The sequence below is a fragment of the Phyllostomus hastatus genome, unplaced genomic scaffold, assembly GCF_019186645.2.
Source record: "Phyllostomus hastatus isolate PE091 unplaced genomic scaffold, TTU_PhHast_1.1 phas_contig_41, whole genome shotgun sequence".
Taxonomy (NCBI): domain Eukaryota; kingdom Metazoa; phylum Chordata; class Mammalia; order Chiroptera; family Phyllostomidae; genus Phyllostomus; species Phyllostomus hastatus.
This window is the reverse complement of record NW_025333876.1, coordinates 5,079,472-5,107,094: the sequence shown is the minus strand read 5'-3', so window position 1 is coordinate 5,107,094 and position 27,623 is coordinate 5,079,472. Positions and strand designations below refer to the sequence as shown.

At 40.4% G+C, this 27,623-nt stretch overlaps 1 protein-coding gene across 1 annotated transcript; it reads right to left on the bottom strand.

Moving 5' to 3' along the window:
• Window positions 1–205: 205 nt before the first annotated feature.
• On the bottom strand, window positions 206–27,623 carry TEX26 (testis expressed 26). Its single transcript, XM_045844953.1, has 7 exons — window positions 27,541–27,623; window positions 21,948–22,032; window positions 15,147–15,312; window positions 13,915–14,068; window positions 7,524–7,700; window positions 5,194–5,355; window positions 206–320 (listed from the first exon to the last, which is right to left on the bottom strand). The coding sequence occupies exons 1-7, from the start codon at window positions 27,599–27,601 to the stop codon at window positions 259–261; spliced, it is 867 nt and encodes a 288-aa protein (XP_045700909.1). The 5' UTR covers window positions 27,602–27,623; the 3' UTR covers window positions 206–258.

The following is a 27,623-nucleotide window of genomic DNA, read 5'->3' as shown; positions in this document are numbered from 1 at the left end:
AGTCAAAAATTGAAATCACAAATTAAGTATCCAAAAGAGAATAGGAGAAACTTTATATCAAAACCTACTGGATACAATTAGAGCTATGTTGGGGGGTCGGGTGGGGATTTATAGTGTTGAGAGAAGACAATCATATGAAGTCACGAATATCATATCTGGAATAATTTGAACATTGGTTTTCCTTGACTTTTGATGAAATGGCCCAGTAGGCCCTTCCACTGATTTTCAGATTTTCTTCATGTGGATCATTTTCCCTTTTCACTCCATCCCCTTGTCAACATCACAGTAAGAGTGAAGAAAGTGTTCGAGAAGTTTTCTGTCTGAAAATTATGAAGAAAAACAGGATGAAACTTTCCATTTAAGTATTTAAGTGCTAAGTAGAGAAATTCTAGGAGGGAGGCAGATGTCTCATAATAGAACTCTATGTACAAATTTGATGAGCCCAAAATAATCAAAGGATATTGTGTCTAATAGCTAAAAAGGCACAGTTGTGTGACTATTGATTCAAAAGAACAAAGTTAATATTCAAGGATTGGCAAGACTTCGTGGAAAAAGCATGGGTTTTGGAATAAAACAGAGGTAGGTTTCAGTTCTGCACTGGCAAGTATTAGCAGGTCATTTGGCCTCCCCTTTATAAAAGTATTTTTCTCTTTGAATACAGGCAATAGTATTCACCTTGCACAGGTGTGGGAATGGATTAGGAATGCTGTGTGTGGGGCACCTAGACAACGCCTGGTCCATAAAGGCACTTGGTAAATGCTATAGTCTTACCCTTCCATTATTGGATTCACAGTAGTAAATAGTGGTGATAAATAACAGAGACGATTAATCCAAGAGTTCCATAGAAGCCAGAACTGTTTTTGTTTCCACCAATGTTGGTAGGCTTGGCTGGTTTTGAGTAATAAATTACCATGGAAAGGCCCTTCAACTCCCTTGCCTCCAATCCCTCATCTGGAAAACACAGAATCTTGCCTGGCCTGAACATCTGTGATTCCCTAATTCTAATTACATATTTTTAAATAGTACAGAGTGGAGCTGTAAAACTTTGCTCATGCCTAGCAGTCATCACCTGTGCAGCCCAAACCAGAAGAACCAAAAGAGAGGAAGAATTGAAGTGATAACATGCTATCCTGGTTTATGTTAAAAATGGCAGCTGGGATCTGTAGCTCAGGTGTATGTGTGTGTGTATGCGTGTGTGTTCCTGTTTTCTGTACAATTAGGTTTGCATTTGTTTGTTTTTGTGACCTCCATTTAATTCTGATCCATTCCTGTGCTATCCAGACCTTTGTTGACCTCAGCATTTTTTAAATTAAAAATGTACACTTTATGAAAAAAAGTGCACTGCACTGCTCTTCCAGTGCAACTCGATGGCTTGACACCTGCATACATGCAACCTACACCCATATAAGAGTGTAGATCATGTCTACCACCCGGAAAGTCCCATCATGCTCCTCCCCAGTCAATACCTCCTAGCTCAGGACAGACAAGGTGCTGATTCTCTCCTCATAGATAAGTTTTGCCTGTTGTGGACCTTTGAATAAATGAAACCATACAAAATGTATTATTTGGTATCTGGCTTTATTTACTCAGCACACTGTTTTTGAGGCTCATACCTTGTACTGAATATATCTAGAATTCATTCTTTTTATTATCTAGTAGTATTTCATTATATGAGTATATCACAGTTTGTTTATGACGGAGATCTGGGTTGTATCCAGTTTGGGACTATTAAGAATACAGTGATTCTAAACATTTTTGTACAAGTCCTCCTGTGGGCCTGGGTATTTTATTTCCTCTTAGGTAAGTACCTAGAAGTGGAATTTCTGGCTCATGGAGTAGATATATGTTTAACTTGGTGAGAAACCACCAGATCTGTTTCCAGAGTGATTATACCATTGTACAACTACCAGCAATGCACTGCTCCATAGTGTCAATATTTACTATTGTCAGTCCTTTGCATTTTAAGCCTAAAATGTCTCCATTTTTCAATCTTATACCAAAGAGTTGATTTTAAGAGAAGCAAAAAAAAAGTTTGTTGATACCAAAGATAAGCTTATTATAAGATGAATCAAGTTTGGCATGAATTAATTAAAAAGATGAGATTGTCTCAAATTTAATACCCTTTTAAATAACTGTTCAGAAAGACTGCCAGTTGTAATCCAAATATCCATATTTATTACATATAGATGCGACTTAGGCCCCTGTGATTTTGTGTATGCTGTTCCTTTTGCTTAGGAATGGCCCTGCTTCTCCTTGTCACATGGTTCATCCTTGACGCTTAAAGAAGGCCTCCTCTGAACAGCTTTCCCTAACCCACTGTCAACTCACAAGCTTGGGAGCACCCTTTGCAGGCTTCTCATGGACCTAAAGAGTACTTCGATTACAGAGCTAGGATAACTATGTACTGTCTCCCACCCCTGACCCTCAGTTCCCTGAGAAGGAGGATTTACTCTTTACATATCTTTGTATCAAGTGAACATTATAGATATTCAACCAATGAAGTGTATTGAATGGGTAAATAAATGCATTTTTAATAATACTGAATATACCCTAGGAAGAAATACCCTTTCAATAGACATATCTATGGGAATTTTAAGTGGGGAAAGAGATGGGGAAGAAGTCATAGCTGAAAAATTCTGAAAAGCAGATTTCAGATAATTTTGTCTTTCAAGGGGGGAATAAGTGGGGAAATGACTGTCTTTACTGGTACATTAACAGAGGCCTGAAGGGTAAGCTGTTGGGTATCTAAATCACTTGGAGATTAAAGCCATTTTGAAAACAGAATGGCCACTACAGACATCTAGCTCAGCTTCTTCAAGCTGTATATGCAGAAGAAACTCATACCGACAGTGACACACAGAAGCAGTAGGAACAAACGGGTCACCATCAGCCTCTCCTCCTTCCTTCTTCCCAAGCTTTATTTTGTATCTTCCTGAAGTTTCCTCCATCCCCCCTCACCCTGCCACCCAGCACCAACTTGAGCCATGGTGCTGATCCTTTCCCCTCCCTTCCCTCTTTTAATCTATACCTGAAGAGGCTTCTGTACAGTCTAAGAGGGATAATCCCATAAAATAACAAGCTGAGGTGATAATAAGTCAGCTAACACATCTGCCAATTTTTATTTATTCCCTTGTGTGCCTACTCAGACCTACCACTACCACAACAGAGCTCAGCTGAGACATTCACCATCTGAAAAGCATTAGCATCATCCCAGACATTGGAAAATACAAGAGGTTTGGGGCTTCAGAATTCAAAGGGAACCTCCTATTTGCTTGTCAGCCTCTGGCACAGCTGGCTTTGATGAGTAGGCCATTCTAAAACAAAGCTATGAAAGAAAAACTAGAACCAACTGGAAGCAGATCCTACATGACCCAAGCCAGTGCAAAATGGCAAGGCTGTGGGGCCTTAGCATTGGGGTGCCTGCCCCCAGTGCTGTCTTAAGGGAACCAGGGAAGCAAGCCAACTAAGAAACCAAAGCCTAGACCAGCCCTAAAGCTGCCTTGTCAGCTAACAGGTCATGTCTCAACTGTCAGGAGAGAAAAGCCCAACGAGGGAACAGTGTTTCTATGAAGGATCAACTTACCCAAGGAATCTTGGAGAAAGCCAATCCAAGTGGAGTAGAGGCTACCAGAGTACTCTAAGAAGTTTTTATTCACCCTTAGGGGATACAGCTGAGGCTCCAATTGCAAATGACACGCAGACAACAGATAGAGGGGCCCGGCGGCCAGCATGGTTTTCACATGGGCAGAGAAGGGACAACACTGCATGTTTCTGCTCTGTCTCCTGGGAAGACCTGAGCAGTGACCCTTTCAAGGAGCCCCTCGATGTCCTTGTAAGCTGTCAGACTGGCCCAGAGGCATCTGTTAGCAGGAATGAGCACCCTGTGGGACTTACAGACTTCTGCTTCTGCCTTAGAGAGAGGCAAAACATCTGCTGCTGGTACCTCCTTGATACTCAACACTGAAGCTCTGTTAGGGGCCTTTGGGGCATCAGCCCTCAGTCTGTGAAGGTGGAAAATACCCCCTTTCCCTCAAACACACACACATGCACACACACAAAGCACACATAAGCACATTTACATCCCCTTTCAGTCTTGCCTCCAGCAGCATTTCAGTCTGGTGTGGGGTAGCCCAACTACCAATGAAAGAAAGTATTTCAGCAAGGATTTCAGAGGAGCCAGCTCTTCTGATCGTGGCCATGAACAGAAATTGGGGACCTGAGAGAGGGAGGAGGCAGAGAGCAGGGGGAGGATTGCCGAGTAGCTGGTGAAAGTTCTGAGCTCAAACCTGACCACAGGGCACAAAAGGAGGCAGTGACCCTCACACAGGCAGGAACACAGGTAGGGTGAACTAGACGGTCCACTGGGTGCAAGCAGAAATACTAGAACCTCTGTTACATTTCTTCTTATTTCCTTTTTCACATTTTGTCTGCTTTATAATGGACATAATACATTACTTTGGTGGTGTATGTATATACTTTATATAAATGTCTGCATTGGGCCATGTGTTCAAAAAGTAGGGAGTAATGCAGGTCACAAACACTAGCATTGGGTGCTGAGAGGCTGCTGCCAAATGCGTGTGGCTTCCTGTCCTCCAGCTCTTATTCTCTGAGGAAACATTTTACACTCTTGCATTGACCAGTTGCCCCAAATGAGCTGTTCCCAAGTTGATTCCTGTCACTAGGCCTCCACCTGGGGTGAGTCCCTGTTATGTGGAATGAGCCAACATGGTCCTATGCATGGTGCTTGCTCTCTTTGAGTATATGGCACATGAGGTACTCAGGTACCCTAAAAGCCTGTCACAGAAAAGTAGCACCAAACAGGAAATAAAGATTACACCAAATAAAACAAAATTATGAGACAGTACACACAGGCACTGGAGAAAGCCATTAACTATGAGAAAAAGTCGCCCTGGACCAATTTGAGCACAGGCGATTGAAATCAGAAATGTATGGAAAGCTCTGTTTTCTTTTTAATAAGTGGAGATACAGTTGCTGGGGCCTCTTTTAAAGAAAGTTTATTTTCAATGGGTTGAAGTTTGCACAAAAAACATGGATTTTTTTTTTGAGGCACTATTTTTGTGTGTGTATGAACATTTAACTTCCATGGCCGGAAGTTGGAACAATTTCTATTTAGTAAAGCAATGTATGATGGCCTGTAAATTCATGAACAAGTAACTCAAGACTTCATCTTACCTGTGTAGGAAACACTTTGCAGGTACTCTGTTATTTGAGAAGGAGTAAATGAGTTCAAGATCGTTAGGAAATCCAGGTAGGCTTTGCCATAATCACTCTGGTATGTGGTCTGCTTCTTTGTGCGGGCCTGGCTCTTCAAGTGGCTGTGCAGCACAGAAGGAACTAGGGGACACACAGGAAAGAAAGACGTGGAGGCTTTCACTGAGTGAGGAACTCCCGTCCTTATCTGTTGAGCATGTCCCCAGAGCCCTGAGCCCCACCTGGTGTCTACTCAGCATCCTGAATGGCTCTGGAATGGGAGGTGCTGTGTGAGTGACTCAGGAAGCCAGAGTGGCTGGGACTCAGCACTGTGCTGTGGGGTAGGAGGGGTTGGAGATGATAGCCAGAGGTTGCATTTGACTACTGTTTTCAGAGAAGTTTTTCCTGGAATTGCCTCTTCTGCAGGTCAGCATGTTAGGATGGTAGCATTTACCACCTGCTTTGTTACCCTTTCATGCCACCTCCTGGGCAGACTGGGACTGACACATAAAGGGGCCTCCCCTAGGTGCCTTAGGAGGAGCAGTTTGGAAGAAGGACAACACCTGCAGTCAGCACTCATTGCATTTTCAGACTAATGGAGGTATGAGGTGCAGACCACTTACCTTCAATTCTGAATGTTGCTTATTTAATGTGGTTTCTGGGAGTCATAAGTTATTTTTTAAAAAGCAATGAAGATGATGTGAGAATCTGTCCACAACTTTTCCAGTCTTTGTAAACTTTAAGAATACCTTAAATACTGCTTAAGCTCCAGGTGTCTCCTTGAAATGGACCATTGGCCAGATGAAGGGACCAGCTGGTGAGGGGACTTGATGCCACATCCTAAGAAGAGTGTTTATAGGGTCTGGAAACACTTTAAGTGCAGGAGACTTAGAAGGCATACATAAGGTTTTCACAGAACAATAGACTTATACTCTGGAGGAAGAAGAGAACCAATGGCTAGAAGTTGAACAAGGAAGAGTCTAGCTGTTCAGAACTTTCGAAAAGCTACTAAAATTGCCACTGAAATATCTAAGAATGAAGGACCTCCTTGGGGATGAGCACTCCCCTGAAGAGTTTAAGCAGAAATAATTCACCCCTTGGCAAGGATAGTATAGTCGTGACTCACATAGGACATGTGGTCCAGGGGTGTCCAACCTTTTGGCATCTTTGGGCCACACATTAAATACATTGTAAAATATAATCACAAAAAAATCTCATAATGTTTTAAGTAAATCTACAATTTTGTTTTGGGCCACATTCACTGCTGTCCTAGGCTGCATGCAGCCTGTGAGCCAGAGGTTGGACAACCCTGATAGACCAAGTAACTTCTCAGCTACCTTCTAACCCCAGATACTAAGTGTCTGTTCAGTGACTTCTGTGTAAAGTACTACTTGGTCCTAACTCCATGCCAGGAATCAATCACTATCCCAGAATGACACCCAAAAATCTTCTCAACCAACAGTTTGGAGGTGGCTGGGTCATGGAACTTTTAAAAACTTCTCTGTTGAAAACAAAAGAAATCCGGGTTATACATGTACACAAATACACACCCCTCTAATCTGAAGATGCTTGAAAGTTGTGCCTTGTGGATAAACTTTCAGTGAGTAATTGACAAGACTAATTTGATTTCCTCCTAATCCTTTCTCTGTCAATTTATAGCAAATGAATCCTTCCTTTCATGTAATAATGGAGGGGGTGTACCCCAAACCCAACACCTGCTCCTCCCAGGATATATCCTCCTGAGGATTTACTCATTTCCTGAGTTTGAGGCTAGGTACCATAGAGGCATAGCTTTAATTCCATGCAGGGATCACTGGTACACTTTGCCACTGTTATTAAGATCAAGAGGAATCTAAGAAAGAAGGAGCTCCTACCTTTAATGACAGCATGGATGGAACTGGAGAGCATTATGCTAAGTGAAATAAGCCAGGTGGTGAAAGACAAAAATACCGTATGATCTCATCTATAAGTGGAACCTCATCAACAAAACAAACAAGTGAGCAAAATAGAACTAGAGATGTGGAAATAAAGAACAAAATGACAGTGATCAGAGAGGGAGGGGGATTCAGGGGAAAGAAAGGAAAGGGTCAACTAAGGAACGTGTATAATGGGCCCATGGACAAAGACAACAGGATGGGGTGGTGAGGATTGAATGTAGGAGGGGGGTGGGTAGGACAGGGGAGAGTAATAGGGAAAATGGGGACAACTGTAATTGAACAACAATAAACATACTTTTTTAAAAGATCAAGAGGAATCTTGAGGCAAGGGGAAAATATTTGTGAAGTTGCTTTAAAAGCTATAGGTGCACTTACCTAGACCCTGAGAAGCAATTGGTAGACTTGAGTAGCATCCATACTTGAAACTAAAGTCCTGAAACTCAGGAATTTTAGCTGGAACTTGGTAATTACGTCGAAATTCAGTGTCTGTGGCATGGGGAAGTAACTTTTTCCATTCTAGAAACATCTGAGAACTTTGCTTAATCTTCTGAGCTGGGGTAGGGGTAGAAATAAAAGGCAATGATTACTCCTTCTCAGCTACTGCTAAATAATGTCATACTTTCATTCCATTTTGCTTTGGTAGTAGCTTCCAATTTATCACACTAAACCTCATTCTTCTTGTTTTTAGAGGTGTGGTCAATTTCAACCAAGAAATAATTTTCTGCTTTATTAGGCACAGGAAGTATGTGCTCAAGTGATTAGAAGTAGTTCCTGATGAATGCATTTTATATTGGTTAGGAGTGTTCTGTTCTGCTCTGAAGGCACAGAAGGCAGGGGTAGGGAGCACAGGGAGAGAGATTTCAGATAGGGCTGATCTTACCATATAAAACACAGGATGCCAATTAAATTTGAATTTCAGATAAACAATGAATAATTTTTTAGTGTAAGATTATATAAGTTTTTGGTATTTATCTACTATGTATCATCCCAATTTAACTGGGCATCCTGTATATTTATGTGCTGCATCTGGCAGCCCTAGGTGGAGCATTGCATGTCATTACCCTTACCTGGAAAGAACCATTCAAAGCTTACCCCCTACTGATGGAGGTGTAGGTAACATCATTGTCATTAGTGGACAACAGCACTATTACTTCTTTGAAATAAGTCTGCTAACAAACATTCATTAAATCTATAATCATTAGATATTTATTAAGCACTGACCAAACACCAGGTGCCATAAGCACTCTACCAGATTACAGAGAAGATGGTCGTAAGCTATCTCACTTAGATGAGTTTTCCCTTAGTTCTGGCAACAAAATGTTGGTGCACAAGCACATCACACAACCCCAGCTTCATTCGGGACCAAGATGTTGAAACCATGGATGTCACAAGCAGTGTCCAAGCAGTGCCAAGTACTATTAAAAGTAAACTCAATTCTTGTTCCCATTAGTTTCTCAAGAAGTTTTTTCAAAATACATTCAAATGTACATTGTATATCAAACAATATGTGATATCATCTACTGGCACCCAGGAGCATTTTATTATTGATTTTTTAAAAATGATCTCAGTCTCAATCAGCATGCTTTTGATTTAGACAACTCAGGAAGAGAGGGTGTGGGTACTCAATGGCCCTCACAATGAAGCCATAAGCTGCCCACAGAGAAGACAAGGTTACAGAGAGGAGGAAGCTCTAGGGCTCAAAATCAGAGATCCCTTAACATATTTTTGGAAAACTATCTGGCATTGTTCCTAATGAGTACCATCTATAACTTGATTTTTGTAAATTACTAATAGCTTTATAGGAGAAAAATTCCTGTTGAAATACTTGATATTACTACTCAAAAGCAAAGGTGTTCAGTTCCCATATGTGTTCTGTGTCAAGACTAAAGATAATTAAGCCATTGTCTTACCTTAAGACAACCTCAAACAAGTATGATTAGAAAGATAGATACTGGACAAACACATATGGAATGTGATGTCTTGCAAGCATGACACTTAGAACAATAGTTAGCACATGGATAATCCATCATAATTACCTGGATGGTTTTTCCAAATCATACCTGCTGAAACCTCATCCCAGACACTGAGAGTCTCTAGAAGTGGGACCCAGGCACTTATATTGTGAACAAGCTTCTCATACACTTAAGCATCATTGACTCAGAGCCTTGAATAAGGTGCTGCAGAAGCCCAGAGAGAATGTAATGAGCTCTATTAGGGGAAGGGGAGGAAGACAAGAATTAAAAGGCAGACATAGCAAAGGGCATGCTTTGACAAAGAACTAACACTGAAGCAAAATGTACACAGTGTGTTCGTGAAATGTAATCCGGCTGGTGGGAGTGTAAGGTATGCAGAGTGGGGAGAAGTAGCTGAGGGTGTAGCAGGAGAGACAAATTAGAGTCTGGAGGGGTTGGCCCATGTGGACCAGAATGGACCAGCATAGAAGTAGAGTGATTGGAGATGAAGACCCAGGAAAGACAATAATCAGAGCCTAGACTTACTAGAAGTTCCCTTGAAGATAAAGATTAAGTCATATTCTTCATCGATCCTTAGTACTTATCACAGTATTAGACCTCATTAAATATTTACTAAATTAATGAGTGAACAAAAGAAAAATCAAAACATAATTGCTGTGGATTCGCAATTAATCTAAAGCACACACTAATGACTGCCTATGTGATGTATGCTTAACATAATTCTTCATTATTAGTTCTTCTCAACTAATGCTTTCATTGCCTTTATAATATTTCATGTTAATGAGTTCCTTTGGCATTATTAAGAGGAGAAGTTCCTGCTACATATGGGCCCAACCAACATCTGAAGGACCCTTAATGCTATTGAAGTACAGACAGACAAGACAACCTGGCCCAAAGCTAACCACCCCTCCAAGGTCTGGATTGTTCCTGCTTCTCAGGAGCTCAGGTACTGCTCATTTATTTTCCTCTTGATAACAGTGACATATACTGCAGCCCTTATAGCCCAAAGAGAGGAACTGTCCCCTTTGAGATTAGGTATGACATCTGTTGAAAGGCCTAGTCCAAAGGTAAATCTACAGCAAGTACTATCCAAAACCACTAGGACCCTTGGCACATAACCTATAGCCAAGTGAGAACCAGTTCTGTTGCTTTTATCTGCTGCTCTAAATCATCCAAGCAGTGTTCCCCAAGCCTGAATTTCTCAAGAAAACAAGCACCTTTTAGTGATTCTCACTCATTCACCACAAATTCAATAATGAGGATATGCAGGTAGGACATGATCCCTGAGCTTCTGAAGCTTAACGTATTTAGAGAAACAGATACAAAAAAGATAATTACAATATTATGTGATAAATGCTACAGAAGAAGAGCTATAAAAACATATTGGAGGGCCATCAATACAAACTTGGAGGATGAGAGAAGACTCCTGGGAGAGAAATGGAGTTTGCGTTCAGATTTAAATGATGGATGGACATGGGCTAAAAGAAGGAAGGGAGAGGCAGTCCACAGGGAGCAGCAGTATGTATGAGGCATGAGGCTGCAGGCAGCTGGGTGAGTCTGGAGAACAGAAGGAAATCAGTCTCATAATGTGGGGACTGGCAAGGGAAATTGCTGGAGCAGTGGGCAAGGACCATAGTGTACAGCACCCTAAGAACAATGAGGAGTTATTGGAGAGTTTCAAGCTACAAGGTGATGTCAATTTCACACTGGAAATTCACTATGGCTATAGTATGGACAGTGTACTAGAGGAGATAAGAGCACAAAAGGGAGTTGGATTGGAGGTCATCCAAGGGAGAGACATTGGCACCCTAAACTAAGGCAGTAGCTGCAGGGAGGAAGAGAAATGGGTGGAATTAAGAGATTTAGAAGGGTGTCTTTGAGAAGTCTTTGGTATTTACTTAAATTAGGGGACATGGTAATTTGCACATGCTGAAAGAACAGCTTTGATTGGAAGTGCAATGCCATCTTTTAAGAATGTTGGCATTTCTAACCCTGGTTGAGTAGTTCAGTTGGTTAGAGCATCATCCTGATTAGCCAAGGTTGTGGGTTCAATCCCTGGTCAGGGCACATACGAAAATCAACAAATGAATGTATGGATGGGTGGAACAACAAACTGATCTTTTTTTTCTCTCTCTCTTCTCCTTTCTCTCTCACTAAAAATCAATAAATAAATGTTTAAAAACAAAACAAAAGTACTAAACAACGCTGCCATATCAAATATTTTTCCATGACCCTTGATGTTTATCTCCAATATGGAGGTCTTTTGATTCTATCCCCTTCCTAACCACAGATTTATTCAGTGCAAAATTGAACCAAAGAAGCTCTGGAATCCAGTATCCCAGTAACAGGAGGAGGGTGTAGTGAGATTCCGGACCAGAATAAAAAGAGGGGTTCAGGTAGAATATGCACAGCAAGCAGGGAGCCCTCAGTCCCTACCCTAGTTTTGTGCTTAGTCCTGCTCTCAGCCAAGTGTTTACCTTCCTGGAAAAACTAGTCTATTAATACTGGCATTTGGGGGTTTCCCAACATAAAAGAGAGCTCAACACCTAAGTAAAACACCATCTTTGTATGTAGTTTCCAATCAGATTTGAATACCTCCCTTGTACATTTTGTGAATCTTGGAGCTTAATACTTAGGATGACTCATTTAAAGAAAAAAACAGAGCCCACAGATATGAGACTTAAGTTTTATTAGCTTCAGTAAATCTGCCTTCACTTCCTTGTAAATATAAACAATAAAAAAAGATTTTCATTAGACCATTAAGACACTGAGAAAATAGAGATGAAGCAAAGAACAGATGAAAACACTAAAAATTAAGTAACTCATAAATATCCTAGAATTTATAAGAGAACTACTGCATTTAAAAAACAAAACAGAGTGCTATTTTTATAAAATAATCATTGAAAAGAAAAAAGAGAGCTTGGAAATTAAAAACATGAGAGCTGAAATTAGGAATTCAATATAAGAGTTGGGTTAAAAAGTTAAAAGTACTTCAAATAAACATAATTAAAATACAAAGAGAAAGCTACTAAGAGAGAAGATGTAAGAAAATTAGAGGCTTATACTAACTTTCAGGAGTCACAGAAGACAACAGAGAAAAGAAATGGGAAAAACAAAGGAAAAGGGTATATGGGAGCAATTTCCAAAACCAAAGGACATATGTCTCTAGATTGAAAGGTCCTGATGGTCTAACATAACAAATGAGATTCTCACTAATGCATGCAAATGTGAAATTTTGCAGTGTCAGGAATAAAGAGAAGATCTTGAGAATGTCCAGAAAAAAAAATTATGAAAGAGTCAGGAAACAAACTGGTGTGAGTCTTTTACATACAAGTCATGGTGCTACAAGTCATTTGAAGGACCTGGGAGAAAATGGTTGTCATACTAGAATTGTATACCCAGACAAACTATCAAACAAGTATAAGGACATTTTCTGTTGGAAAGAACATACCCCAAAAAGTTCTTCCCACATTCCCTTTCATAGGGAACTACTGGAAGATGTGTTTCAACAAAATGAGGAGGGAGAACAACACAGAGGAATATATGGACTCAGAGCAGGAAAAAGCCAAAGAAATGCCCAGAATGATAAAAAGGAAGTCCCAGGGCACAGTTGGGAAGCACATTTACAGAGCAACTCTTCTAAATTAGAGGACACTGATGGAGGGTGTCAGCTCTCCAGGAAAGTCTCTAACTGATAAGAATGTCTGAAATTGTATTTGGGGAAAAATCTCGGTAAGTGTGTGACAAAATATTTGAAAAACAAATTAGTGACAGACACATGGAAAACTAAGCAAATTAAAACAATTACTAACTCTAGTAAACAAAATAAAACAAACAGTAAAAAGAAACATAATTACAAAATACCACCTGGCTCAGCAGTAAATGTTTACATATCATAATACATCATTTCATCATAATCACAATATAAACCCTAGCAACTGAATTAACCACAATTTTGTGATACTGAGAGGAAGGATGGAAGAAGAGTGTGGAAATGTTATAGGGGAGTCAAATCCTCAACGGCCATAATGGGAAGTCAGTAATAATGTCTAAAATTGATGGACTAAAAATAGCAGTATGAGCACATTGTTTTAAAATACAGAGGATGACATAAGAAAAAACAGTTCAAATGACTGAAAATGATTGTCATTGTGAATAGGGCTGGGCCTGAGAGACATGGGTAAAGGAACTGCTGCTATTTATTATGAGCCTGCAGGGAACTATTTTTAAGCATATGCATGAACTGGTTTAATAAAAGTTTTAATTTTAAATAGACAGGGGGAGGGTAGGAATAGTATGGGAAATGTAGAAGCTAAAGAACTTATGACACATGGACATGAACTAAAGGGGGGGATGTGGGTGAAAGATGGTGTGCAGGGTGGAGGGGAGTGAAGGGGGAAGTGGGACAACAGTAATAGCATAATCAAAAACTACATTTAAAAAAGTTTTAATTTTAAAAATAGTAAAAAATCAATTAAGATTTGGAAACAGGATATTTAACTTGATCCCTTCATCTTCACCTGGCTCACTTGTCCTTGTCCTTCAGTCCAAGAAGCCTTTCTTGACCTCCCCTCTAGAAAGGGTGTGCACAACTGGACATTCAGCTAGATCTCCCATTGTGCACACCTGCAGCACCCTGCATTTCTCACAACAAGCACCTTTTTATACTTGACTGTTTCCATCAGTAAATTGCCTTTTTCTATGTCTATCCTGTGAGTTCCTCCAGAAAAGTGGCAACTGGTACTCTAGTGCCTGACACATTGGCAGGAAAAAAGAGAAATGGACATGCCTACCTTCAGCTCTGTCCACAAAGTCTCTCCTGGTATGGGAAGTAAACCGATTTGATATGGCCTTTCTGACCTCATCCTCTGTAGCATAGATTTTCCAAGGGAGGTAGCTCTTCGCTGACGTGGAGTGACCTGGAGGTAGCGTCCAGCAAAAAGGATCCTATCAATACAAACACAGTTTTCAAGAAAATCCACATGGGTTCACCTAATGGTGTGTGTGTGTGTGTGTGTGTGTGTGTGTGTGCGCACCCAGGTACCTCACCATGGATGCTGTGTGTGCAGGAGCCTGTCCACAAGAGCCATCAGTTTACCCAGCTCTCATTTTACACAGGCACTTTGTCACTTCTTTGGTGAAAGGAAATATGATTGCAATGTCCAAAGAACTGTGTCTCATCCAGGAATCTTAAGACAAAATCAGAAGAGAAGATCCCGTGAATTTTAAGGCTGGCCACAGTTAAGACAGCTGCTGCTTTGCCTTGGGATCTCCAAGCCCTCTCTCCTCTTTGCCTCCAAAGAGATTTATGATTATAAAATTGGACCCTCTACCACCTCTTTCCATCTTCCCTCTCTTCCCTCTTGCTTCCTGTTTCCCTGAGAAAACTGAAGCCAACAAAGAGAACCTTCGCAGCCCCGACCCCACACCACCTCCCAGCCACTGCATCTGTGATAGCAGAGGAGCTGCCAGGCAGCCCAGCAGGGCTTGACCCAACCTGGTTCCCTAAAGCCTGCGTCTGGTCTACTCTAGCCCATCCCCCCCACTACTCTCACTGCTCTCCTGCAACTCCTGTTCCTCCCTCTGTCCTAGATGGTTGCCATTGGTATCCGCGCCTGCCTTTAAGTCTCCCATCTTAAAAAGAAAACTCTCCCTTCACCCTACTTCCCTCTCCCGTTACTAAAATATTTCTCAGTTTGCCTTTATACTGAAATTCCTCCAAATAGTTAAGAATACTCCACTCTCCTAAATTTGTCTTTCAAGTCTCTTTTAATTTTCAGGTTCCCACTCCACCCCATTCCCCCCCACCCCTTATAACTTCTCTATGTGAATTTCACTTCTTTTTTTTTATTTTAAGTGAGGGGATAGGGAAGAAGTAGTTAGAAATAAATATGAAAAGGTGGACAGAAATAGTCTGAGAAGAACCATAACTGTAGATGATGAAGGATCTTTGAGATATATTCAAACTCTCAGTTATGGATTATTGATAGTCTTAAATTCAATAGATAAGCAGGTATTATCTTACTTGAATGGCGTGAGAACTGCGGTTCCCAATCTCTCCTGGAGTCCCAGCTTTGATCAAATCTTCCTCAGAGCCCAACTTCCAAACGTACTCATCATTGTAATGTGTCTGATTGGGAAGAGGATCACTAAGTGAATATGTATATCCTAATGTTCGGATGCTTTTTTGACTACAAGAAAAGATAGTGAAAATTAGAGTAAAGAATTACATACTACGTCTCAAAAGAGTACACATGTCAAAGAATTTTACTCATTACATGTTTTTAAAGACTGGTTTAAGACTTGATGCCAGAAATCATTTAATTTCCAGAACTCCCTAAAAAGAAAAAATCCTGTATCTTAGGATGGATCCTAAAATGAAATTTAAAAGAATAATGATAGAAAATTCACTAATTTCTTAAATTCATTTTTAAAGAGCTGAGTATTCTCCTGTAAAATAGTACTTTAGTGTCACCAGTCAGGGAAGAAAAGTTTCTCTCTATAGAAGTATTCCAGTTAATAAGCATTAGGGTATCACTGCTTTGCAAGTCCCTAATGAAATAATGCATCCAGGCAGTAATCAGCCATTTCCCTTTGCAGCTCAAAGAGAGGGACTGCCAGCTTCAACGTGCTCTTGATAGACATGTACACCACCACCCATTTAATATTTTTGTTAAAATATTCAACCTGAATCTGATGAAGTTTCTGGAATGTCAGATTAAAGGAAATACATGAAACTAGAAACATTTTAATGACATGATGGGAGTGAAATCAGAAAAATCCTGAATCCATTTCTTCAACAAAGAAATTCTCAGAGAAAAAAGGGGAGAACCTATAGACTAAAAGAGGTAAGTGATATAATAAGCAAATGGAATGTGTAGACCTTATTGAGATTCAATTTCAAACCAACTGTTTTTTTAATTATGACACAATTGGGGAAACTTGATTTCTGATTGGCCATATTTGATATTAAGAAAAAATTTAGATGTGATAAATGATCACATCTAAGATTTAGATTGAAATGATACACAACACCTGGAATTTGCTTCAACATTATCCAGTGGGGATACTGGGTGAAGGGTGACATATAAAGTGTGTGTGAGTTGATTATTGAAGTTGGGTAATAGCTGGAGATTTGTTGTGTACAAAAATATCTAAAATATTTCATATTGACTTTTTTTTTCAAAAAGAGGGCTAGATTAGGTTCAGATTATGTCTGTAAGAAACCATACATCTGGAAAGTGGATACAGCTGGATGATGACTATTTTACTTGTCATCCAGATATGTGGTCCTAAATCAAACAGAAGTGATCACAGGTACACGAGGATTCTCCAAAGGAGACATAGAACAAGTAGCTTTAAAGGGACTAATTTTCAGATCTTCATTTCTGAGAACACTCTTTCCTAATAGGCACCTGCCTGAGAGCAAACCTGCATAGCTATGGGTCCCTTCTTTCCCATTTATCCCTTCTCCACTGCACCATTACACCTCACCTGGGGTAAATCCCCAACTGTGAGAGGTGCCCGGTGGAGGGAAACTGTCCTAGATTTCAGGGCAACCCCCTTGTCATCCAGTTTCACACCCTTGCCTAGGTCTCATGCTTGTTTCTAAGAGAGTGAATGGCGAGGCTATAACCAGGGCATTATAGCCTCTGCGGGACCATCTGAATTTAGACGAATTGTAGTGGCATCACTCAGAGTAATGTCTAGTTTTCCATCTTCTAAAAATTATAAACATTCGCTCCTCATCAGGGAGATGCCTCTGGGAAGAGAGCAGAGAATATAGAATGCTCAAAATGTCTCTTTCCTCCACAGATTTACAGCATTTTTTCAGCTTTTAAAAAATCTCTAGGATATGTCCTCAGCTGGAAAGAAAAGCTTCTCTGAGTAGATGGAGCAGGAGAGGGTGGTGATGCTGATTCTTTTAAATGTAACTGGAATCTTTTCCAAAGCTACCAAAGTTTTAAAGATTCATGGGATAAAAGTGGTTCATAAAAATCTTGTGAATATTTTTCAGATCATCATTCAATAAGGCATTTAAATCTTATTTTTAAACCCAATCATATTATGAAATATTTACCCCAATGCATCCAGTCTTCGTTTAATTTTTTTTGTAGTGAACTATTAACAATATGTGAGAGTGTATGCTGGCTTGCCAAACCAATTAATTTTCACCACTTAACAACTTTATCTTTTATTAAACCCATAATAAATGTTTGAGTTGCTGTCTAAAGAATTCAGTAAAATTATTTCTGACTTCTATATATAATTATTTTTAATTATTCCCAAGTGTTAAGTGCACTAAAGTTCTAGACACTTGAGAACATATTTAACTAAGGAACTTTTTTTTTATTATATTTCTCTCTTCACAGGTAGTTTACACATCCCATTGCATTATTTTTATTACTTGGATATATTTAATCATATTAGACCTGAATCTTTTTATACTTCCCTGTCTACTTTTAATAATCTTCCCAAAAATATGCATTCCACAATTTATCAGTTTTCATAATATTCTTCAAAACATACATTAACACTTAGGGAACTGGAAGTTAGTCATATTTTATTGTGGCTGTAAGCAAACCTAATTGTTCTTCTTGGTTTGATAGTAAAGACTGATTTTACTGACAAGGTAAACATGGTGAAAGTAGTATGAATTAAATCTTCAGCTCCAAGATTTTGATAAAAATATATTTTAAGTATGTGATGGCATAGCCTTTTTTATTTAAAAAAAAAAGATCGTATTGGAAAACTTTTGTTGAAACTGATGTTCCCATTTTCTAAGTCCTTTTTGAGTATATAATATTAAACAGGTTTCCTCCAAATAAAAGAGTAACATGTAATTTATAGCCATTTGTTAAGACATGCCTTTTCAATACACTTCTCAGAAAATGAGACAGGAAATAACTCAATAACTGGATGACAAATCATCTAATTATTTGCTTTCAATAAAATTGAATGAGTACCCATCCATGATGTCAGCCAATCAATCATTAAAAACACAACACAGACAGGGTTGAGTGACAGTAAAGATGCCTTTCTTTCACGTCTACTTATTTATGTGAACAAGGTTTCCCAACAGTACCATCTACAAACTTAAAAAACTTTAAAGAAGCAGAAAAATTAATGCTGAATCTATCTTATTCCAAAAGTAATAACACTCAAAACTAGAAACATAAACTAATTGAAACAAAACAGCCCCATTTATCTCATTAAGATATAGTTCCAAAAATTTTACTTTTTGTATTTAATAATTATTAACATTTTTGTTCTATGTATTGCTTTGAGCAAGTGTGTACTAAAAGCAATTGTGATAACTCAATACTTAGGGTCACATAACATGTTTAAAAATTAATTTCAATTAATATACTAAAATAGTTACCAAGAAGTATAACAGAGTGGTCGATAAATTGCTCTCAGATATAAAAATATATTACAGCAGGGTAAAATTCTATGGAGGAAGTAGAGTGGGACTAAGTTCAAGAAGGAAAAGAAATGAAGTAAATTATCTATTAAGAAGAGCTCATTTGTGCATTGTTTAAAAGGATCATATAGCATGTATCAATTTGCTAAAGTGGTTAGATTACCCACTGGTTATATTCAAAGAAATGACTTACCAGTTTTATTTTTAATGTCAATGTTTAGTATGGGCTTGAAGTTTATCTTTGTCAACTATTTGTCAACTATTTAAGTTTATGATGAAAACTTTTCTGTGAACTTAAATGTGTTAAGTTTCGGGCACACTGACCTAGACTTCATTAATAACCATTTGTTTTTCGTTTTCATCCCAAATGTTTCTTCTACAGACAACTGTTACTGTGTGGGAAGCTGGAGGAATCATTCCTGCCAGAGGATAAATCTCCCAGGGAAGGGACATGATATGACTCAGCGGTATAGCCAATAACTAGGAAGTCAGGGGTCTTGCAACCCTGTACGTCTTGGGAGTTTGTCACATATTATGCTGGGGAGAATGAATGCAACATTTTTGAGGAAATCCTTAGTTCTAGTCACTGTGCTAGTACTTTCATTCTGTGCTCAGAACCACCACCAACCATAACCGTGAGCCACAGGTGGCTTGTGACTTGCCTTGAGTAGCAGAGATAAATTAAGTTAGAGCAGGGAGTGGATGTTAGAATCTGTTTCTGCCTGGCCCCACAGCCATGGTCTTGCTGATACTCCACTTGACTTCTCAATAATTTGACCTTTAAGATGGAAAGATCTGCCTTCTTGGGAACAATTTACAGGGTAAACACAGGCAAGTGAAGTCTCTCCATGCTAATTTACCACCTACCCCAATATCCTGAACGATGCCAGGGCTTTTGAGTTCCACTCTTGCTCACGTGCCAGTGAGCTCGGAGAGGCAGCCAACCAACAAAAATTCCCACCACTCATGATTCTGTCAGAACTGGAGAAGTTACAAGCCAACATTGCTTTAGGAAGCAAAAAGTGGAGGTGTGAAGGTAAGAGTAAAGCGACTGTGGCCTTCTTCCAGCTTCCAAGACTAGTAGTGTTGATAGAAGTGTTAACAATTGGTCACTCATCCATTCATTCAGTTGTCATTGCCTGCCTACCTTGGCTCAGGTAATAGATTCAATTCATCCTCAGTGTTTAGACAGCACAATTCTATTAGCCTACTTATAACTCTATTGTAAATCAAGACATACAGTAACATTTTTTAAAGTATATTTTATTGATTATGCTATTACAGTTGTCCCAATATTTTTCTCCCCTTTATTCCCCTCTGCCCAGCACCCCCCTCCCACAGCATTCTTCCCCCTACTTAGTTCATGTCCATGGGTCATACATATAAGTTCTTTGGCTTCTCCATTTCCCATCCTATTCCTAACCCCTTCGTGTCTATTATGTACCTACCAATTATGCTTATTCTCTGTACTTTTTCCCCCATTCTCTGTCCCCTTCCCATTCCCACTGATAACCCTCCATGTGATCTGCATTTCTGTGAATCTGTTCCTGTTCTAGTTGTTTGCTTAGTTTGTTTTTGTTTTTAGGTTCAGTTGTTGATAGTTGTTTGTTGTCACTTTACTGTTTGTATTTTTTATCATCTCCTTTTTCTTTCATAAGTCCCTTTAACATTTCATATAATACGGGCTTGGTAATGATGAACTCCTTTAGCTTTACCTTGTCTGGGAGGCACTTTATCTGCCCTTCCATTCTAAATGTTAGCTTTGCAGGATAGAGTCATCTCAGATGTAGGTCCTTGCCTTTCATGACTTTGAATACTTCTTTCCAGCCCCTTGTTGCCTGCAAGGTTTCTTTGGAGAAATCAGCTAGTAGTCTTACAGGAACTCCTTGATAGGTAACTGTCTCCTTTTCTCTTGCTGCTTTTAAGATTCTCTCTTTATCTTTAATCTTGTGTAATGTAATTATAATGTACCTTGGTATATTTCTCTTTGGGTTCAACTTGTTTGGGACTCTCAGAACTTCCTGGACTTCCTGAAAGTCTATTTCCTTTGCCAGATTGGGGAAATTCTCCTTCATTACTTTTTCAAATAAGTTTTCCATTTCTTGTTCTTCTTCTTTTTCTGACACCCTTATGATTCTGATGTAGGAACATTTAAAGTTGTCCCAGAGGTTCCTGAGCCTCTTTCCATTTTTTTAAAATTCTTGTTTCTTCATTCTGTTCTAGTTTGTGTTTATTTCTTCCTTCTGGTCCAAACTGTTGATTTGAGTCTCCGTTTCCTTCCCTTCACTGTTGGTTCCCTGTATATTTTTCTTTATTTCACTTTGCACAGGCTTCAGTTTTTCCTCTATTTTGCAATCATATTCAACCATTTCTGTGAGCATCCAGATTATCAGTGTTTTGAACTCTGCATCTGATAGGTTGGCTATCTCTTCATCGCTTAGTTCTGTTTTTGGAGTTTTGATCCATTCTTTAATTTGGGCCATATTTCTTTGTCTCAGTGCACTTGCTATGTTGTAAGGGGCAGAGCTTTAGGTATTTGCGAGTGTGGGGCTACCCTCTTTGCTGTGTTGTGACACTGTCTGTGGGGCAGGGGTCAGAAAGGGAATACTGCTGCTTGCTTGGCTCTCAGCCAGCTTTCAGTTACTTCCCCTATCCCTACCTATAAGCAAATTGGAGACTTCTGGCGCTGATTCCTGAGTGGGTGGGTTTGTGTACATTCTAGGACCCTGTAGGTCTCTCCAATGAACTGTCTTATGAGGCTGGGAGTTTCTCCCACCTCCACAACCACTACAGATTTTTACAGTCAGAGGTATTGAGACTTTCTTTTCCCATGCTGGAACCCTGGATTGAACAATCTGTCTCACTCCCCAGTTGTTTCTCTTGGTTTATCTGCACACAAATGTGGGACTGCCCAGTCTGCCAGCCACCACCTTGACATGTGTCCTCTCTGCTCCGGGTACCTGTCTCTATCCCTTCTACCAGTCTGAAGGAATGCTTCTTCTTTAACTCCTTGGTTGTCAGACTTCCATATGGTTAAATTTTCTGGGAGTTCTGGGTATTTTTTGTTATTAAATTTGTTGTTGTCTTTCTTTTGGTTGTATAAGCTGATGAAGTATATCTACTTATGCCTCCATCTTGGCCAGAAGTCTCGACACACAGCAACTTGATGAAGAATCCATGGGTCCATTTTCTTCGGTTTCCTGCAAGAGGTTTGGGCATTGTTTGAAGAGGGAACTCTCTCTGGTCCCTGTGAGAGAACTGTGCATGAAATAGGTCCTACCTGAGTGCATTCTTCATAAGCCCTCTCTGGTTACTCTTTTCATTTGTTTTGAATTCTGAATAATAGAATAGAAGTGAACAAATTAAAGTGTGCATGCCAATATGACTCAAGTAGAGATGTACCGAATTAAAGCAGGCACTGCTCCTGTCTTTGGTGTGAACGCGGTCTTCATCGTGGTGGCGTAGGAGTCCCAGTGGGCATCACCTGCTAAAAGTACAATAAAACACTTTTAAAATGGTCAGACCAACATATATTAATCAAATGTTGTTAAACAAACATATTAATCAAATATTTTAATAATTAAAATAACTTTGCAAGAGAAAAACATTGGGGACAATAATTTTGATTCTAAAGGAATAAAGGCCAAATTGTGTCCCCCACTAAGAGAGGAAATTCAATTAAATTATCTGAGTTTTCCCCTTACATAAAAATAGGTGTAGAAGACTGTTCTGTGTGGTGTAGACTCAGCTCCCACTCAGAGATGCACAGGACCCACGCCCATGGATAGGTTCTCCCATGGGGAATCAGGCCTGCAATGTACCTAGGCCGCTTTGAATCTTGCTTTTTGCTAAAACTCCCTCACCCTGAATTGAGGACATTTACTGCAAAGCAACTTCCTAAAATCCAAGCTAAACCTTCCTAGGATGAGTGTTACAAGTGTAATGGGTCCAACTACTTTTGTCTTTTCACTTGCAAATATCCCTCTTCTGTGATGTGATTAGCAGCATTGGCTCCTTTGTTTTCTATAAAGGCTAACCACCTAAAGCAAACCTGTGCATAGTTAAATAGGACCTTCTTGTAATGTGCCCAGTAAGACAATAAAAGCTCATTGGAGCAAGGGTGGAGGCTTTTGCTCCCCTTGAGAGAAAAGCCATGCTGTCCCTTTTCCTCCACCAAACTCGGTAATCCATGTGAATGTCTCATTTCATCCATAATGACCCAGAGCCCAAATGGGTCTATTATTTTTCTTGAGAATTCATACATGCTATTTTATTGAGTTTCAGCAATATGTAAAAATGTAAAGCAAAAATTCATTTGAAATTCTATCATCTTAAAATGCTCACTGTTTCTGATTTAGTGACCAACTTTTTATACATCACATTAGACAAACCGGTAAACACAAGAAATGATTGTGCACAAATCAGAGTTTATGTGTCAGGTTTCTTTTTTTCCCCCTTGATTTTCCTCCACCCTGTACCCTTCCCCCACCATCATTCCTCACCTTAGTTCATGTCCATGGGTCATACATATAAGTTCTTTGGCTTCTCCATTTCCCATACTATTCCTAACCTCCTCCTGTCTATTTTATATCTACCAATTATGCTTCTTATTCCTTATACCTTTTCCCCATTCTCCCCCTTCCACCAAGAACCCTCCATGTGACCTCCATTTCTGTGAATCTGTTCCTGTTCTAGTTGTTTGCTTAGTTTGTTTCTATTTTTGTTTTTGTTTTTTAGGATCGGTGTTGATAGTTCTGAGTTTGTTGTCACTTTACTGTTTGTATTTTTTATCATCTCTTTTTTCTTTGATAAGTCCCTTTAACATTTCATATAATAAGGGCTTGATGATGATGAACTCCTTTAACTTGACCTTATCTGGGAAGCACTTTACCTGCCCTCCCATTTTAAATGATAGCTTTGCTGGATAGAGTAATCTTGGATGTAGGTCCTTGCCCTTCATTACTTGGAATACTTCTTTCCAGCCCCTTCTTTAAGGTTTCTTTTGAGAAATCAGCTGATAGTCTTATGGGAACTCCGAGTAAGTTCTATTTTTGGAGCTTTGATCTGTCCTGTCATTTGGGCCATATTTTTTTCTCTCTGCACACCTGTTACATAGCGAGGGGTAGAGCCTTAGGCGTTCACCAGGGTGGGGCAACCCAGGTGGCTGTGTTTTGGTGCAGTATGTAGGTAAGGAGTCCAAGAGGGAACAATGCCACTTGCTCAGCTCTCTGCTGGCTTTCAGTCACTTCCTCTGCTACCCACAAGCAAATTGGGTCCTTCTGGTGCTGATTCCCAGTTGGGCAGTTTTGTGTACATTCTAGGACCCTATGGGTCTCTCCAATGAACTCTCCTGTGAGGCTGGGAGTTCCTCCTGCTGTCTCAACTCCCACATATTTTTTCAGTCAGAGGTTTTGAGGTTTTATTTCTCTGCACTGGGACCCCAGGTTGTATAGTCTGTCTGGCTCCCCAGTTCTTCCTCCATTTTATCAGCATGCAAATGTGGGACTGCCCACTCCAGCAGCTGCCACCTTGCTGCTAGTCCTCTCCACCCCCGCTGCCTGTGTCCACCCCTCCTACCCATCTGGATGAATGTTTCTTCTTTAACTCCTTGGTTGTTGGACTTCCATACAGTTCAATTTTCTGGCAGTTCTGGTTATTTTTTGTTTTCAAATTTGTTGTCCTTTGGTTGTGCAAGGAGGCAAAGTGTATCTACCTATGCCTCCATCTGGCTGGAAGTCTATATGTCAGGTTCATCCTGGACACCTTCTCCTATTCCTTGTTTTCCCTGCTTATTATCACCTGCCTCCTCTGAGCTCACTAGTGTTAACAACTGTGCCTGTTTCTTTCCAGGCTTTTATACCTCCTGATACAATCATATACAAATTTACATATATATATATATATATATATATATATATATATATAAATACATTGACATATGGGGTTTTAGTTCTCACCATTTTAAAAAAGGGACTCCTATACCCTATATAATTTCATTAACCAATAATTTCACACCCCAATAAATTCAATAAAAAAGTTTTAAAAAAGGCCTCATATTACCCAGTGTCCCTTTCTTTTCTGTCACATAACAGTGTCATATGGGAATCCCCTCGAACTCAACCAGTATAACTCTAAATCATTGTTTATAATGACTGTGCAAGATTGAGCAGTATAGATGTTGTTTAAAACTCTGAGACTGGCTGAGATCAACAAGGGAGGAGGCATAGTTAGAGGAAATGAAGCCTGGGGCATGCCAATGTCAGGTTAGGGAGAGGAGAAGCAGCCTGGGAAGGACACAGAGAAGAGCAATTAGTGAGGTAAGAAGAAAACCAGGAGGGTGGGGTGTCCTGAAACCCAGCAGAAGAAAGTACTTACAGGAGGAAGGGATCACCTATGGCAAATGCTATTGGCAGAGTCCAGGAAAAATTCACCATTAGGCAGACACTAGCAACAACAGAATTTATCTGCCCCACCTGCCCACTGTCAACAAAGCACCACCAAATTTGGGGGGAATGTATGGTTTAAATTTGTTCAATCCTTCTCTCATTTTCATATTTTGGTAGTTACCTGTTGCTTTTTTACATTTCACTAGAACCTGGGTTGAATGTTCCCTTTAATGGTTAAATAAACCACTGTCTCGAATGTATCCCCTCATCTTTAGAACACTGTAGACACTTCATTGTGTGTTTGCTCCCACTCACACATCCTAAATACAGTGGCTGCCAAGGATATGTCTCAAATACCTCTTCAACTTTCAAATCTGTATGCCAGACCAAACATTGTTCATTGTTGCCACCTGTGTACTTCTTATTGCTTACCACCCCATCTCTCCCCACCAGGGCTTGTGTTTAATTGAACAGGCCCATGGGTCCAGCCAGGCAGTGGGATCTGCTCATCTATGATCCCTGCTCATCTATTTACCTGCTGCCTTAACACAAGCTGAGTTTTGCCTGCACCCAGAGGCTTCCCCAGTCAACTAAAGCCTCAGCCCTACATGCCACACCCCATATCGGCTCACACAGACTCCTGGCATCCACGTTCTGCTCCCCCTCTGGAAGACCTTATCCTTTGACACTCCTACTTTAGTGGGAATCATTTTATGCTTGGAAGCATTTTATACCAACAGCAGAATTAAATGGCCTAAGTTAAGAGAATTTTAAGCACAGACACATAAGTGGGAAGAAATTGTGAGAAAGTGCTGCTCTTCAAAGAAGTCATTTTTTTTTAACTTGACTGGGACCTCTGAAAAATGCCAATAGCCACCAGGCAAGAAAGGCTTCTCCCCTAGAGCCACCAAAGGGAGTGCAGCTCTCTAACACCTTAATTTTGGGCTTCTGGGCCTCTGGAATAGGAGAGGGTACATTTCTGTTGCTTTAAGCCACCAGTTTGTGGTAATTATGGCAGTCATTAGAAGTAACACAGCACTTAAGAGTTCAATCTATAGTAGTATTTTAATAGTAGTTAGTCCATAGCAGTCATCATCAATCTCATCATGTTTGGGGATGAAGCTGGGCAGTGACACAAGAAGCTTAACTTTTGGAGAGCGCCACTTCTGGAAGGGAAGGTGGAGAGACCCCAGACTGAATGTGAAGCGGAAACTTGCCCAGGGGAAGGGAGCTTTGGAGCAGGATCAACGAGGCCTGGTGATCAAACCAAGTTGTCAGCAAAGCTGCGCTCCCTTCTACTCTGAGTAGTTGGAACCCTCTTTACTGAGCTGGCAAAGTGTAGAAGGACAGGAGATAATTTTGTGTTGAGTTTGAGGACCTTCTGTGGCATCCAAGTGGATCAGGTAGACACTTGAATAGTCTCAAAAGGAAGAGGAACATCCCAGTTAGAGTTCAGACTAGAGAGCCACTGACTCTTCACGGACTTGAAGTACTGTGGCAGGGGTGGCCACTCACAGAGGAGGCAAATGGAGAAGTGTACATCCAGGGGATGCCCATATTTCCCCAATAAGAAGGGAAGAGAAGACAGTGAAAGAAACCAAGACTGGTGGCTGGAAAGGGAGGAGGAGATCCAGGAGTGCTGTGCCTCCCTCCTCTTTGCCCTGCCACCATATAGAAACTGTATGTTCACATAGCTTTTGTTCTTAATTATTTTCACATTCTATCCTCAATTTACAGAGATTAAACGGAATGGAAAACATATTTCATGCAATCTTATGGGACTGTGGTTTAGGGAATTTGCAGTTGAACAATTCCCATTGCTCTGGAGCCACCGTGGAACCACAGTCACCCAGCTAGAAGGCTGCAAGGAGTTGTTATTGCCATGGGAAGGGCTGGGCTGGAGCTGACTGCACAGCAATCATGCCACCAGCATCACAGCTACAGTGGCTCTCCCTCCACTGACACAAAAAGCTGAGTGAGTAAATTTGCTGCATTTCCATGCAAAATTAGTTTTAAAAGCTACATCTGTTAAATACAAAATCACTTTGAAAGAAAAATCAGCAAAGGTTACAAGCAACAGCTGAGGGCCATAGTTTTCAGGCTCTGCTACAGCCACGTGAGGGGGGCTGGGGTGGGTGAATGGGACAACTGCCTTTGTGGATCCCCTTGGGGGCTGTGTCCCTGCATTCTGCACCCCTGCCCCCACTTTCTATGCTGTTTCCCAGGGGATCAGGACTCCTGCTGGGTCTCCTGTCTTCAGAGCTTCCCACCTTGCCTCCTGCTTCGGCTTTGGCTTTTTTCTCCTGGAAAAGCACTAGTCCCTTTTTTCCCCTGCCACACGCCAAGCATTTCATGAGATGTTTAAAAGCACCTGAGCATTTTAGGACGGGACTGGCAGAAAGAGTACTGAAGGTTAGACAGAGGTAAGGTCATAAACGCCCTCTCAGCTTCCCTGACTCCCAACGTCTCCTTAAACTGAGTCTCATCTTTGAGGGGAGAAGCAGATACCCTCAAAGACCAAAACAGCCTTTGCTCTTGTGTATCCTACCTCCAGGAAAGAAACCGCGCCCCCACCCCAACCCCTGGGCTGGCAGGGTCTACAGTCTTACGTGGTGGGATCTTTGGGCCGCATTGAGAGGGGTAAGGGGCCTCCGGCCCAGACTGTGCCATTGGTGCCTCAGGGTCCTTGTTC

Excerpts from the sequence above, each read along its gene's own strand:
- TEX26 (XM_045844953.1), bottom strand. The coding sequence starts at position 27,601 with ATGGCACAGTCTGGGCCGGAGGCCCCTTACCCCTCTCAATGCGGCCCA. Across the intron at positions 22,033-27,540 it reads CGGCCCAAAGATCCCACCAC|CAGGTGATGCCCACTGGGAC; the intron begins GTAAGACTGTAG and ends TTGTACTTTTAG. Across the intron at positions 7,701-13,914 it reads CTTTGTGGACAGAGCTGAAG|CTCAGAAGATTAAGCAAAGT; the intron begins GTAGGCATGTCC and ends CCCCTACCCCAG.